Genomic DNA, 16,786 nt, shown 5'->3' on the forward strand with positions numbered 1-16,786 from the left:
TATATTTTAAAAAAAATTATTTTGTTTATGAAAAATATGAGTTATATATATATTACTGTTATTAGTATTTTATTCTGTTTTTATTTTATGGTAGAGAGAGAGAGAGTAATTATAATTTTTTAAATAATAAAACTAAAATAAATAAACCCAAAATAAATATGTATTAGATTTTTTTTTTTTAGTAAGCCAGACACGTTTTTGTCAGATTCACCACAAACATCATGCAATCAGATCAGAATAAAACTGGGGGAAAAAAACATGAGTTTCAGGTGTCTAGTGACATCGCAGCTTGAAGCTTTTTTTTTTTCCCACTGATGGTCAGATGACCAAGAATGAGATCCGCGGCTCTCTCTCTCTCTCTCTCTCTCTCTCTGTCACACACACAGCCGCTCTAGAGCGAGAGGGAGGAGCTGCAGTGAGTAACAGTGAGGGAGCGTGAGTGTATCTTCAGAGCGCTCGGTCAGCTGTAGTACTAGCAGCAGTGGAGTATGTGTGTAGAGCAGAGCTGAATGTGTTTGTGTGTGTGTGTGTGGTGACTGCCGAATTACCGCCGCAGCCCCTCAGCCTCGCCCTCTTCAGGGTGAGGCCACCCTACAGCCGCCCTCATGATGAAGCAAGACGGGATTCTGGGCCGCCGCCGGTTCTCCACCTGTGGAGGAACCATCTCGGGCCGGCCACCCCATCCCGACGGACGCAAACTCATACGCAACGCCTCGTTTGGGGGCTACAACGAGCTGTCCGTCTGCTTGCCAGGTGGGTCCATCTCGGGAAACTTCTACGTGTTTTATTTGTTTGGCAGATAGTTTCGATCAAGGACGTAGCAGCAGTCTATTAAGTTTTATTGTTTTGGCAGCTTGCTGTCAACTGAACGTGTGCATTTGACTCTGGACTGCTCTCCAAACTAAAGTGCATCCATTAACCGACAGCATCTGTTATTCATTGCATCACTCTTTTTTGAGTGTGTGATGCATTACATTCATTTCAACCTTCAATAAAACGTTGTGCTATTAAATGCACATCTTTCTGTAGTCAGCACTGGGGATGGGAATCATAAGGAATTTAACTTATGATTTCGGTTCTACTTAAAGTCTTCATTATTCATTTAAAAATTTAAGAAAAATGTATCCTTACTAAATACTCTGCAATATAGTAAACAAAAATGTACTTGTTTTGTTTAGTGTATTGTTGAGTATATAGTTAGTATAAACTGTTTGTTAATTATTTATTATTAAAAGAATAATTAAAACATTAAAGGAGGACCAACATCTCAATAGAAAATACTATTATTTACTAGTTTTTTTATTAATAATATTATTATATTTATCATAATAATGTAGAATATTTATAAAAAATATTTTATGTTTAAATAATTGAAGAATAATTTATCCTATCCTATTTTTAGTAAATAATGTTAATTAAAAAATATATACAATTTATACATTTGTTACTGGTATTATGTTTTTTTTTTTCCATTTATTATTATTATTAATATATCCATAAAAATGTAATAATATATATTTTATTTGTAATATTATATGAATATTTATTATTAATAATATATCTATAAACATATAGTAATATATTTTTATTAAAAATATTAATAAAAATATATTAAATGTATTACATCTGTACTGGTTTTATGTTTTTTTAAATCTATAATATTATATACGAATATTTATTATTAATAATAATATATCTGTATGATTACAATTTTGGTTCCACTTAACGCCTTCATTATTATTTAAATAATTAAGGAATAATTTATCCTAAATATATATCAACAATATACTAAACAAAACCAAACAAAAAAATTTTTGGTAATATATTTTATTATTTATTTATTTTATATAATATGTTTTTAATATATAATTAATTAATATTTGTTTAATGATAATAACTTTTTATTTAATTATATTTTATTAAATGTTTTTTAAATTTATTGTAATAATTCTGAAAATTAGTTTCACTTACAAGTCCTAATAAATTCAGTCTTAATTAAGTTTTATAATTAAGTAATGTACATAATAATGGTTCCGTTTATCTGAAGTTTCTGTTTGAATCGGTCCTGAGACTGATTTTTGACTATATAAATATAAATTGTCTTTATATTTATAGATATTTTACTACTGTGTTCTGTCTACATCGGCAGAAGAATAATGTTCAAGAACCAAATCATTCGGTTCCAGTGTTTTTTAAAAAATGTAAATGGTTCCAAAGAAGAACCAGTTCTCATTTCCATAGTTCTCTGAAACCTCATTTGATGGGAAATTAATCATACGGGTCGAAATAGCATAAATCAGGACTGTTTTTGCTTCGTCGTCTACTCAAGGTCTTTAGATCGAGCTGTTGAGCAGGACGCAGATGTTTCTGCTGCAGATATTGAGTAGTTTCAGCTCTCACAGTGAATCTGACTCATGTCAGCGCGGCCTGCGCTCCATTTATCCCTCATGATTATGATTTGAAGAAGAGAGGGATGCATTAAATGCTCTTATTCAGGCACACGGGCCGCTCTGGATGTACTGACGCTGGCAGATGCTAGTCTTCCTTTAGAATGCTTCAGGGATAGTGTTTTTATTTTAAAATTCATGTCTGTACGCTTACCCGGCATTTTCATTATCATTATCCTTTTTTTAGCATTTTAATGGAGTCCACTGAGCAGAGATTAGCTAATGGACCCAGAGTACATTGCATTCGTGCAAATCTTATCTGCGCGTCACGTTCACCTGTGTGAAAATCAGCGGGGTTCGCTCAGAGGGTAATGGCTTTGATTTAATACTGTGTCACTCAGATCCAGCTTCATGTGTCATTATAGTGGATAAAGATGCAGAGCTCAACAGAGATCATTTATTTTTCTCATTCATTTTCCCATAAGCATAACTAAACTGACTGCTTCAGAAGTACATCACTTTTTCTTTTTTCTTTTTTTTTTTCTTTTTTTTTTTTTAAGTAAAATGTTTGCAGAATGAATTAACTTAATTTTGTAGGATTTCAGATGATTCAGATGGGTTTTTGTGTTTTTATTGTAGCCTATTGAAAATAAATTATTTAGGCCTAAATGTAAGATTTTATATTTGGATTGCATAAAAAAAATTATATCCATTTGGATTACACAGTTTTAACATAAACAATAAATAATAAACTTAATGTAATGCACATTTGTCAGTCATAAAACAGTAAGATTTCTGTAATATTACTAAAAAACTTAACATATTTTAAATACACATTAACAAGGTTTATTTATTTATCATCAATATTTTTTTGTTTTAATAAATAATATTCAATTATATTTAATACATTTTAACTATTTGAATATTGATTGTTCCACAACTAACTATATTTTAACTAGTGCTGTCAAACGATTAATCGTGATTAATCGCATCCAAAATAAAAGTTTTTGTTTACATAATACAGTATATCTGTGTATACTGTGTACATTTATAAAGTATATATAAATACAAGCACATGCATGCATATATTTAAGAAAAATATGTTATGTTTATAAAATATATTTATATATAATATAAAATATAAGAATATTATATACATAATAAATATACACAGTACACACACATATATAAACAAAAACTTTTCTTTTGGATGCGATTAATCGCTTGAAAGCACTAATTTTAACGGTTCATACTTTTTAATACGTTTTCACAATTAACAGATTTACGCTGATTTTATTACATTTGTAAAAAAATTTTAATTAATGTATTTTTTAATAAAAAAATTAATAATAAAATGTTTGGTTTTGTATTTATTATTATTATTATCATTATTTATTTATTTAAATAAAAAAAAATCTTGCCTTTTCTTCGCTGTTTCTTAAATGTTTCTTAAATCTTAAAAATAGTCCTTTTTTTCTTTTCTTTTGAATGTCTATTTTGCTACAGCTACATTATGTTAGAAGATCTTTCGTAATGAAGCAACTTTAGTAATGTTTTTCAGAGTGAAAAGTGTTGGGCAGGGCTTCATTTTTATCCATTGCAATTTGATTGGATGGCGAAAAGTGTCCTTGATGACATCATCTGACAAGAAAAGTTGTTTAATAGGTGGATCAAGTAATTATATGCTGTTGAAAGGTTACTTTTTGTTTTGTTTTGTTTTATTTGAATAACATGCACAATAACACCAGAAATATGTTTTTAAGAAACTGTTTTTGTCAGATTCACTTCAAATGGATCAATAGCTACTTTCTCCTATAGCCTACATAACCAATAATCATCTTTTTTTAATGAAGTTAAACTAAGTTGACAGATGCAATTGCTAAACCTCAGAGTGCTTGATTTGTCTTAAAAGGTTCTTCAATTTTCACCAAAATTTTTACTTCCGGAACAAGTTGAGCTTTATTATCCCACAGATTGATTTTTCAGCGCACCGGTCCGGATCTGCACTTTACTGTATGAGCTGGCAGATTAGCACAGATGTGTGACTATTAATATACAGCGTGCTCAAAAACAAAGGTGCATTTCCCGTCTTGACACCTGTGTGCTGACCGGATGACTCGCAGTAATACTCCATTTATCTTTGTGCCGCAAGGACGTGGTGTTTTTGCTTTGTTCTGCATTAATGAGGTTGTGATGCTCACATTGTCAAGTGTAGAGGGTGAAAACCAGAGTTTTAGCTTTGTGCTGTGCTAAAAATCCTTTACCTAATTTGGTGTTCCTGGTCAAAAATGACCAGCCTTTTACAAATTGCTTGTAAATATCTTTTTATGCTAGATTATAAACAAATCTTGGGTTAAGTCTTTTTGTCAGCTTGTTTTCTTTCAGTTAGCACAGGTTTTCACATTTCCTTCTGGATCGGGATGATCGTAGGCCTCATTGGTCTGAGCTCATGCACCTCAGTTTTTAAGTGGAAAATTACATTATTTTTGCATAATTTTGGCAATATTCCCTCAAAACTGAGGTGCTTGAGCTCATATTTTGTAATAATATAGCATAATGAGTTTTGTTTTTTGTTTTTTTGTAGGCCGGCCATTTTTGACCAACACCACAAGTGTAACAAGGTGTAAAAGTATAGAATATTTTTAGAATATTGCATAATAATAATTATAATAATAATAATTATTATTATTATTATAATTATTATATATGCATTTAGAATATATCAATATGATTTTAGAATATTGCATAATAATAATAATAAATAAGAATAATATTTATTATTATTATTATTTAATATAAGAATTATTTACTTAATAACAATTAAAAAAAATGAATGATTACACAACCAAACTACAACTATTATGAATATTTAATAATAACAAAAATAACATAATAAAAATAATAACAATCATAATAATTATTATTATATAAAATAACAATAATTATATTGAATTTCATTATATTATGAAAATCAATATTGTTGTTGTTATTATTAAAATATTACAGTGATAAAAATTATGAGACTACAACAAAATAATTGCAATATGAATATTATAGTTGTTGTTTTTGTTATCATTGAATATTCATTATGCAAGTTTTTTGTTGTTATATTTGTAATATTTTTATTTATAATAATAATCTTTGTATTACACTACCAATGTAACAGTGTGTGGAAAAAAGTCCCCCAAAAAATTAGTTGTTATACCCTGTGTCAACAATGTCGGTAGGTTTTAGTTGAATGCAATGACATAAACTAAAATTTTGAACACAACATTTTAAGTCTGTAGAATCACTCATATGTGGCACGTCCGTCATATGAAGTGTTAAACAGATAGTTAGTCTGTTTCTAGACGATGGTCTCTGTCCTTCAGATGGACTGAAGCTTGCGAGGGCGGTCGGGGTGGAATTACACCCGTCTCTGCTGGTTTGCCGTAGTCAAGGACGCTGCAGGAGTGTGGAAATATCCGACACGTCACTCTCTCACTGCAGACAAACACAAATACACACGGAAACATGCTGCACAAGCATTCATGCACAATGCTTTCATGCGTTTGAAGGGTTCGATCTTCATGTCAGGGTCCTGATCACCCTCTCTGGGTTGTTTTCGCTTACATTATTCAAATATAATACAGACATACGGGAGTCAGCATTGTTCAGCAGACAGCAGTGATAGTTTTATCTGTGCTTGGACTCTCTGTCTGTCTGTCTGTCTGTTGGTCTGCAGGCACGTGTGCTGAATGTTTGATAAGCAGGTGAATGTCTGCAGAGCTGCTGTCTGACAAAGATCTGTCAGTGCTTTTCAGTTTCAGATTTTCTGTGTAGATCCAGTCCAAGCCATCTCTCTCTCTCTCAGTTCTGGCTAATGATCAGTCTGACTGTGAGGTCCTGCTTTATGAGTGGATTATTACTCACGCAGCGTTAGGGCTTAACACACACACACACAGATGTCTCCTCTCGCTCCTCGTGGAGTTAGCTGTCGTCTTGCTTGTGTTCCTGTAGCTCGGCGCTAAATGTCTGTGTTATGACAACAATTACAGATCAACTAAAGTTATTCTTATTATTATTAGAAATAAAAATATTAAAATAATAAATAAAGACCACAGAAAAAATATGATTATTATTAATATTATCAATAATAATAATATAAAATATTCGTAATGAATTTTTTCTTTAATGATTTTTCTTTAATATTGTAATATATCTATTTATAATAAAGCAATTATTGTTGTTGTAATGTTGTTGTGTAAATGAAAACACCACAATAATAAAATAATTAGACTACAACAAAAAAATATATTATTGTTATTATTAAATATTCATAATGCAAGTTTTTTTTGTTGTAGTCTAATGATTTTTATAATTGCAGTATTTTTATTTAATTTAATAAAACTGTATTATTATTGTTATTATTATTATAAATAAACTATCACAATAATAAATAATCATTCAATTACAACAAAAACAATCATAATAATTATTGTTAATATTATTATTAAATATTGAACATTTTTTGTAGTCTAATGATTTTTATAGTCATTTAAAAATGTGGAATAAAACTAATTATTGATCCGTTCTTCATATCTGTAATCAGAACAATTTTGGTCATAAAAAACGGTATTTTAGAGTTATCAAAAGTGCAATTCTACATTTTTAAATGCAATGTAAACGTATTGAGTTTTAGGGATGTGTTTTATGAATAAATCTAAACTGACAGGACAGAGGAATTTAAAGGTCGCTCATGCTTATTGTTTGTTTGGTTTTTTAAGGACAGACTTGAGGTCGGAGACTAGATATCCAGAGACGGATAAAGTGTGAGTGTGTGTGTGTGTGTGTGTCCGCTTTAATCAGTAGGATAGTTTTTTCCAGTTCCAGTCAGATTGTGAAGTAAAACTACATCCTGACACACACGAGCCTGTTGTTAAATGAAAGCATGGTTAATGCAGATTTATGCGGCGCAGAATAGGTGGCTAATATGCTAATAGACGAGTTATGCTGATGCCCTCATCAGGTTGAGGACGTGTGGATTTTTCTGCGTATGATTAACATGTTGAAGAGCTCTTGGAGTGGCTTGTTTTTCCGAGATGAACACAATGCTTGGCCCGGTTTGTGGAGGAGAAACAGGAAACAATAGACTTGATTACCCGATCGATGGGTCGTCATTTGCATCCGCAGCAGCTCGCCTGATCCAAAAACATCAGGTGAGACTATAATGCTATAATCTTGAGGCTTGATGCAGATCCTGGAGAGCTTGAAAACAGTCCCATTCTGTCAGTAAAAAGCACAATTTTCCTTTATTAAAGCCTCTTGCGTGACTCATATAGCAGGAAAGAGTCGCCTGCTGTTGAGTATCTGTGATTAAACCGGGCCAAAATGTCTTGAGTTGTCAGTAGTTGTGCTCTTAGATCATCTATATGTATATCTATATAAAAAGTACTATAAAGTTAGTAAAAAAATAAAATTTTTAGCAGATACACTGAAAAAAATGAAGTGTAGAGTAAACAATTTTTGCTCAGAAATGGCTAGTAAATTTCACAAAGAATTACAAAGAAACTGCAAATAACACGTTGAATTGTGAAATTTTAAAGTGGAAAGACTGAAATAGTATTTTCTTTTAAAACATACTCCTTCGAAAAATCTTTTTTTTTACGGTGTATACGCATTTAAAATGTTGCAGTCTTTCTCTTCAGGGGAAAACACACCAAAAATATTGCTGTTTTTACATCCTCTGCAGGGGCGTATGCATATTTTTGTCCAATAAAGCTGCTTTCTGGACTGGGAATGTCTTTAAATAACAAATAGCACTTTATAAAAAGGTTTGTGATTCATCCTGTCCAATCTTAGAAAAGTCAGAATGTCAGTAGACCAACATAGGACAGAAAACTGCATTTATTAAGTTATTTTATGGTGTCTTCAATCATAATTTCTTTTAACTTGTCAACTTTTTTCTTCCACTTTAGCCCAACAAAGCCGAGACAATGACTCCGTCAAGTAGAGATGTTATATAAATTGACAGTTGTGCTATAGTTGTCTGAGAAACTAACAAGTCTTGACAGACGTTACATTGACGCATCGTCCTTGGCCTTATCTTATGAATCTGTTTTTTGATAACGATGAAGGGTTATACTTTCCTCAGGGTCACACATCCATTGACCTGTCACCATCTAAACTAAAACTCAAACCATGAAAACATTGAGTTACTTGAAATAAAATAAACATGAACTGAAAAACAGTGAAGATAGTTATATTTATAGCCCAGCAGTGTTATTTTAGTATCACTGTGAAACTATTAGTTTTTCTTAATATTTTGAATCTTTGAATTTTTTTAATCTTAAATCTTTGAACCTGAAAAACTTTGCAATTGCAATTATTTTTATTAACATTAACGTTAGTACATTTAATGAATCCTTTATAGAACTGTGTGTACAATATCTTGTCTATTTTTATATTTTACAAGGTTTTAAGTTTAAGTTTAATTATATAATGTTGGTTTTTATTGTACTGTGTTTATTATATTGTTGCATGTTTAATCGGTATGTGATATGGCAATAAATAATTTTAAATACAACCAACCAAAAACTTTAAACCAAAAACATAAAACTATATAAATTATATTTTTTAGAAATATATTTCAAAAACCTATATTTAAAACAAAAACAAATGACAAACACACAGCAAAATTACTAAAAATGTAACTAAAATTAAAATGAAAACTAATTTAATAAAAACTATATTATGCTAAAATAGCACTGCAACACATACTTGTGCACAAATAAGTCAAAAACTCTAGTACACATCAGCACATACATCATAAGCGTGATTTATGCGGTTTACACCTGTTATTTTCAGGTGATATTTAGAAGCTGTGTGTGTGTGTGTTGTGTGTGTGTGTTTTCCTCCTCACGGCACTCAGAAGTGTTGATACAGCCGTCACACAGATATTTTTTTCATGGTCGCGGGACTGAAATAATCACAGATTCTGCTTTAGCTGAAATCAGGCTCGGCTCTTGAAAGATGTGGCCTCTTGGAGTTATGATTGATGATCAGCTGAATTTCACAGACCTCATTGTTAGAACTGTCCGGTCCTGCAGATTTGCCTTATACAACATCAAGAAGATCAGGCCCTTTCTATCAGAACATGCTTCACAACTCCTTGTTCAAGCTCTTGTTCTGTCCAGGCTGGACTATTGCAATGCTCTCTTGGCAGGTCTTCCAGCCACTTCTATCAAACCTCTACAATTACCGTAATCCAGAATGCTGCTGCAAGATTAGTCTTTAACAAGCCGAAAAGAGCGCATGTCACACCTCTGTTCATCAATTTGCTCTGGCTACCATTTAGCTGCTTGCATTAAAATTCAAGGCATTGATGTTTGCCTACAAAACAAGCACTGGCTCTGCACCACTTTACCTAAATTCATTACTTCAGATTTATGTGCCCTCTAGAAGCTTGCGTTCTGCAAGTGAACGGCGTATTATAGTGCCGTCCTAAAGAGGCAGACGAAACCGCTAAAAACACATCTCTTCCATCTACACTTGATCCTCTAACTCTAGCACTCTCTATTCTATTTCTATTCTATCTACTTGTTTTCTTTTTATTGATTAAAAAAAAACTTGACCCTCTAACAATAGCGTTGTCTATTCTTTTCCTATTCTATCTACTTTTAATTATTATAAAAGATAATAATAACTTGACCCTGTAACACTAGCTCGATCTACTTTTTATTCCTTCTATTTATTATAAAAAATAAAAATACAAAACCCTTGCTATGTGTAGTGCGTTAGACTAACCGGGACTCGTCACAGCACTTATATTATATCATTGCTCTTTTGTTGATTTTGATTGCTTCTATTGTCCTCATTTGTAAGTCGCTTTGGATAAAAGCGTCTGCTAAATGACTAAATGTAAATGGATACAGGTCTGGGATCAGATTTTATACCTGAGTGCAGCTGAATATGGAGCAGGTGAAGCTGATAAAATACTGAAATGTCTCTGAAAATGCCACTGTTTACCAAAATAAATAAATAAATTTCTCCTGGGAATTATTGTATATAGTCATTGAAGTATTACTGTTATTATAATTATTTTAAATGTTATTATTCTTGAGTTTGCCATGAATATAGCATTTGATGTGGATATTGTATTAAATGCTAAATAAATAAACCACTATTCATAAGTGTAAGCTGAAAACATATTGCATTTTCTGGCTTCTTGTTTATTAGCAACATGTAACCAATCTCTCTTAGACTTGTCGGTGGTGTTGAGACGGTATCATGAAAATCCTACATGTATATTTGTGTGTGTATATACATATTATCACTAATATTTGTTTCTAATATTTCTTTTTATTGCATCATAACATAACATGACTTATACTCAACCTTATTTGGTGATGAATTTTACACAGGAAAAAAAAAACAAAAAAAACTGAACAAAACAGTGAGGTTTTTATATTTTTATTTAATATTTTTATATGCACAGCAGTGTTATTTTAGTACCATTGAGACAGGACGAACAAAACAGTGAGGTTTTTATATTTTTATTTAATATTTTTATATGCACAGCAGTGTTATTTTAGTACCATTGAGATACTATTATAGTTTTTGAATCAGTTTTTTATTTTATTTTACATTTTAATTTTATTTAAAGTTTTAGTAATTTTGTTGTGTTTTGTCATTTTATTCGTTTTTTTTATATTAATGTTTATAGTTTTTATTTTATTTCATTTTTAGTTTTAGTCATTTTAGTACTACAAATTAAACTAAAATGAAAATGAGAAATATTGCATTGGCAACTAGCTGGAATAAAATGTTTTATTGCTATTTAGTATTATTATTATGTTGTTTTAGATGTTGTTTTAGTTAAATAGAATAACCCTGAGACATATAGACATATTTATAAAAAATAAATAAATAAAAATGACCAAAAAACACAACAAAATTATTAACACTTTAAAATGGAAATGGAAAATAAAAACTAATTCAAAATAGAAAGTAAAACTATAATAGTATATTAATGATACCAAAATAACACTGAAACACATAATTGTGTACTTAAAAGTCAAAACATTTATGCACATACATTATAAACATGATGATTTGTGCTGTTTACACCTGTTATTTTTTTAGATGATTGTGAAATATCATCCTAACCGGTTGAGTTGAATCACGATGTCTTGTTTTTGCAGGTTTTGATCGTGGCAAAGACGAAATCCTGCCTCTGAAAGAAGACTCCTCACACTCCATATCCAAGAGCAAGGTAAACTCCCTACCCATGATCCTCTGGGGCTGGAATCGGATCGATACGGGTCTTCAGCCCGTGTTTATTAATTATACATAGTCAGGAGCGTCTCAGAGGTGACGGGACAGCAGGGGGACGGGCGTTGATTAGCAGCATGTCAGAAATAACCCTAGAGAAGTCTCCGTTAACATCCCACGCTCGCTAATGTGATCAAATGCATCGTAGCATTGAAGCCGTTAGACCAGATAAGACTAGATTTGTGAACACACATAAACGCTAAATCGGTGCGTCACAGGTTAGCTTGAGTCACTCTGGTGGGTTTTAGATGTCGTAGACGTGCCGCCACATCCAGACGGACCATTAAGAGACGCACTCGAAATCCAGAATAAATCCCAGAGCCGTCAGACACGAGCGTCAGAGAGGAATTAACAGAGATCCTTCAGACCCTTTCAAAGGGCTAATTAACCCATGTTCACATAAAGATATTTCACCTAATCGGCTTTGAAAAGCTTCGGGGTGAAATTAAAAGACCGGTCCAAAATTAAGCTTAGACCCACCTGGAAGGTGAACTGATTAAATGTTCTGACTGTGAGTGCTTCATTAGTTATAAAACTGTATTTGGCATTATATTGTATTTTGTGTTATGATTAATATTTATTTCAAGTAATGAAAATGTTTGTTACGGTTTTAATTTTATTTCAGTTTTAACTATAATGATCCTGAAAGTAATTTTACTGTGTTTTTGTCATTTTTATTGTTTTTATAAATATATCTACTAGGGATGTAACGATTCACTCAACTCACGATTCGATTCGATTCACGATTTTGATTTCACGATTCGTTTTTATTTATTTGCGTGTGTGTGTGTGTGTATAAATAATTTGTAAATATGTATGGATTATGCCACATTAATTTAGGCCTGCCTAAGGCACAGCTCATAATATCATAATGTTCATCATGCCGTGTAAATTACTAACACTTATGTTGGTTTTGCAGTCGGAAACAAAGCTCTATAATGGCTCAGATAAGGACGTATCGGCGTCTGGAAACAAGCTTACTAAGAAGGAGTCACTCAAGGTACAGCCATACTCATTAATGACACACTGATCAATACAGACTTTCAGTGCATTTTTTTATTTATGCATGCTGATTACTAATGATAATAATGACTAATAATGTGATGTTTTGCGTGCATGTCTATTCAGGTGCAAAAGAAGAACTACAGGGAAGAGAAGAAACGTGCCACTAAAGAGCTGCTGAGCACCATCACTGATCCGTCTGTCATCGTCATGGCTGACTGGCTCAAGGTTTGCCCTTAAAATGTGTTTATTCTTGTAGGCCATTTTCATACTGGAGTCTTTGATGTGGCTTAACTTACACAACCCAAATCACTCACATATGCAACTAAATCTTCACTCTGGGCGACTAAATGATGTCTATCGTTAGCCATTGGCTAATAAATTCTTAGATTTTACTCGCCAGTGTGTGTTAGAGGCTAAGTGTAAGTTTAGCACAGATATATTTTCACTCTGACTGAGCGCTTCAGAGTTTCACTCTCCATTAAGCGATCTGTGCTGTTTTTCAGTTCATCTCGATGGATGCGCAGCGCACCTGTATTTGACGCACCGTAAACTCTAGTGTGAAGACACACGACTCGCCGTCGCTTTGCTGATAGCGCTGTGTTTCTCACACACACGCAAAGACAGAGAGAGAGCGAGTGAGAGAGTCTTACAGAATTGACGCGCTACATGTAAATGATATTCTTTGTTGTATTCTTCTGTAAAAATAACAGTTCATTTAGAATTATCCAGCTTTTAAGAACAAGCAGAAGATATGCAGGTTTCTCCAGTAGTGGGCGGAGCTAATGCGCAAACGGCAATCTCATTGGCTGGCGCTCACCTATTACCGTCCCTGTTTTGATTTCACCAAATCAGTTTCGAGCGCACGCAGACAACGTGATTAATATTCATGAACCCAGCAGCTTATTAATCCGTAGTGCGTTTTATATTGTTATTAGTAGTAGAGTAGTAGTTTTTTTTTTTTTACAGAAACACTGCATGACCAACAATATCTTAAGCACCACCACCAGTCCTAAGTTCAGCTAAAATGACAAAAAATGCTTTCATACATGATTACCAAGTTTTAGTTCTAATTGCTAAAGTTCTATCATTAAATAATGCTTAATTATCATAATATCATAATATAATGCTTGACTGGCTGATGTTAAGAGTGTGCTTTCAGATATTTAAAAAGCTGTGCCATTATACAAACATAAGCTTTATATATATATATATATATATATATATATATATAATAATATATCAGTGCGAGACAGAGTATTTGTTAAATATATATATATATATATATATATATATATATATATATATTGTGTGTCTATCTGGCGAGTAAACTAAAAAATTTACTAGCCAATGGCGATTCTATTGCCAAGGTGTGTGTAGAGAGTTGTTACAGAACACTTTTTTATGGTGCAAAATCTTGTTTTAGTAATGCATATTTTATAATGCTTTTAATGCACATCTCTGCATAAATGGTCTCCAAATTGTTTCATTCTTCATAGAATATCTCGCAATGCATCCACAGCAGACAGATGCATTCAATTTTGGTAGTAAATCCAACGGGACAAAAGCATGATTAAAAAGTGAATGTCATTTTTCATTTTGCCGTCTTGCTGCAGGGGTAAACAACCCATGCTAATAATCACAGTAATGCTCACATTGCTGATAGTATGTGAAAAAAGACCTGCAGGGTCAGGAGGAAAGGAGGTTAAATTGATCATAGCTTTGGATCACACAATCAAACCATATGAGAAAACGTCCAGTCCTGTACGAGTCAGTTTTATCTCCTTCAGATCCGTGGCACGCTGAAGAGCTGGACCAAGCTGTGGTGTGTGCTGAAGCCAGGCGTCCTGCTCATCTATAAGACCAATAAGAATGGCCAGTGGGTCGGGACCGTCCTGCTCAACGCATGTGAGCTCATCGAGAGACCCTCCAAGAAAGACGGCTTCTGCTTCAAGCTCTTCCACCCGCTCGAACAGTCCATCTGGGCCGTCAAGGTGCACGAGAAAACTCAGCGAGAGCCATTCAGATTAAGATTAACATTATTGGAGTCGCATTGTTATGCATTTGGGGTTCTAATTATTCAAAGTTCTAAAAGATGTCTTAGATGCATAATAAAAAAATATATATAATGTGTATATTTAATAAATAAAAGCATATATATTGAATGTAATGTTAAAAAATATTATAGAAATATTAAACATTAAATATTTTAAAACACACTACCATTTGAGAAACGTTTAGGGTCTATAAGAAGTCTCTTCCGCTCACCAAGGCTGCATTTATTTGATCAAAAATACAGTAAAAACAGTAATATTGTGAAATATTATTACAATTTTAAATAACTATTTTCTATGTGAATATATAGTCAAATGTAATTTATTCCTGTGATCAAAGCTGAATTTTCAGCATCATTACTCCAGTCTCCAGTGTCACATGATCCTGCTGATTTCCTGCTCAAGAAACATTTCTGATTATTATCAATGTTGGCAGTTTTTTTTATTTTATTTTAGTATTTTAGTATTTTTTTTTTGGAAACTCATTTTTTTGTCAGGATTCTTTAGAAAGAATTTGATAGAGGGTTCAAAAGAAGAACTTTATTTGAATTAATATTAGTATTATTATTATTTGAATTTTTGGTAACATTATAAATGTCACTTTTGTTCAATTTAATGCCTACTCACTGAATAAAAATATTAATTTCTTTATTAAAACAGATATTGAACAGTGTGTATATTCAATTTTATATATTTAAAACTATAAAACAATGTAAAAAATTAAATAAAACAATAAAATAAAAAAGAAAGTGAGTATGTATAATATGGGCTCTTTTTATATTCATTCAATTTTTTATATTCTTTTATTAGTGTAAAAAGTTATTTGGATAGTTGGATGAAGTGTTTATGTTTGTGTCTCAGGGTCCTAAAGGAGAAGCCGTGGGCTCCATCACTCAGCCGTTACCCAGCAGCCACCTGATCTTCAGAGCTGCTTCAGAATCAGATGGTGAGACACACACAGATTTACAGAACAGAGCTGTATGTTACTGCAGCACCAGTCCTTATAACACACTGCGTCGTGTGTGTAGGCCGCTGTTGGATGGATGCTCTTGAACTGGCTCTGAAATGCTCGAGTTTGCTGAAGCGAACGATGATCCGAGAGGGCAAAGAGGAGACGACGCAGACCGCAGAGCACTCGCACATCAACTTCTACAGTCTGCTGAGGGCACACAACATGCAGGGCTTTCAGTGAGACACGCACATTAACACAGCCAGCTGTCATCTTACTGGCTCTTTAGATGAATATTTAATTCAGCGTTGATAAAAAGTGACACTTGCATGTTCATTTTTAATGTCGGACGTTCAGCGGCAGAGTGCCGTGACATTTCCTTTAAATCTTAAGTGAGAGTTCAGTCTTGGCTAATACAATAGTACTTTTTATTTTATGGCACATGACCAGTAACAGAAATGACTTAATTTTCTATGCAGATTTACAATTAAGTGCTTTAACGTCCACTTTTTTGGCTAAATTGTTTCCCGAAATGTTTTTTCCTGTTTATTTTCCCATAGGGATTTTAAAAACGTCTTCATAAACGTGTTATAAGCCATGAACCAAAACAAGCAGCTACGAGTTTAATCACAACATCACAAACTTTGATTTGAAACAGAATTTTTTTGAAAATTGGACAAAACTACTGAAAGTTGAAATAATGTGAACCGATGGCTTCAACAAAAGCATATACCATTACAAATCATTTCGTTAAAAATCAATCTCTCTACTTTGGAAGTAAAAAAATCTCTTTAAAAAATTAAGTGTTTAAAAAATTTATTTATTTATTTATTTATATTACATTTTTATGATTATATTTATTGAAATTTAATTAATAAATGTAATTTATATAAAAATAATTTGTATATGTTAAAATAATGAAGTGAATGGGTGGCTTCAACAAAAGCATATCCCATTAAAAACCAATCTCACTATTTGGAAGTTTTTATTTCAAGTGTTTTTAAAAAAATTATAAAATTTTTTCATTTATATTGAAATGTTATATTTATATAAATATACAAAATATATACATTTTTATTTTA

General features: G+C 32.2%; 1 protein-coding gene across 1 annotated transcript in view; it reads left to right on the forward strand.

Annotated features, from left to right (window-relative positions):
- osbpl8 (oxysterol binding protein-like 8) overlaps positions 1–16,786 on the forward strand; it is a 78,446-nt gene that overhangs the window by 40,713 nt on the left and 20,947 nt on the right. Inside the window, exons 5-10 of the mRNA XM_016539524.1 lie at positions 11,570–11,640; positions 12,619–12,699; positions 12,828–12,929; positions 14,492–14,695; positions 15,617–15,701; positions 15,784–15,943. Coding sequence (XP_016395010.1) covers positions 11,570–11,640; positions 12,619–12,699; positions 12,828–12,929; positions 14,492–14,695; positions 15,617–15,701; positions 15,784–15,943 — 703 coding nt within the window. The remainder of the gene's footprint in view (positions 1–11,569; positions 11,641–12,618; positions 12,700–12,827; positions 12,930–14,491; positions 14,696–15,616; positions 15,702–15,783; positions 15,944–16,786) is intronic.

Source organism: Sinocyclocheilus rhinocerous, unplaced genomic scaffold, assembly GCF_001515625.1.
Source record: "Sinocyclocheilus rhinocerous isolate Xijiao unplaced genomic scaffold, SAMN03320098_v1.1 scaffold3263, whole genome shotgun sequence".
Taxonomy (NCBI): Eukaryota; Metazoa; Chordata; class Actinopteri; order Cypriniformes; family Cyprinidae; genus Sinocyclocheilus; species Sinocyclocheilus rhinocerous.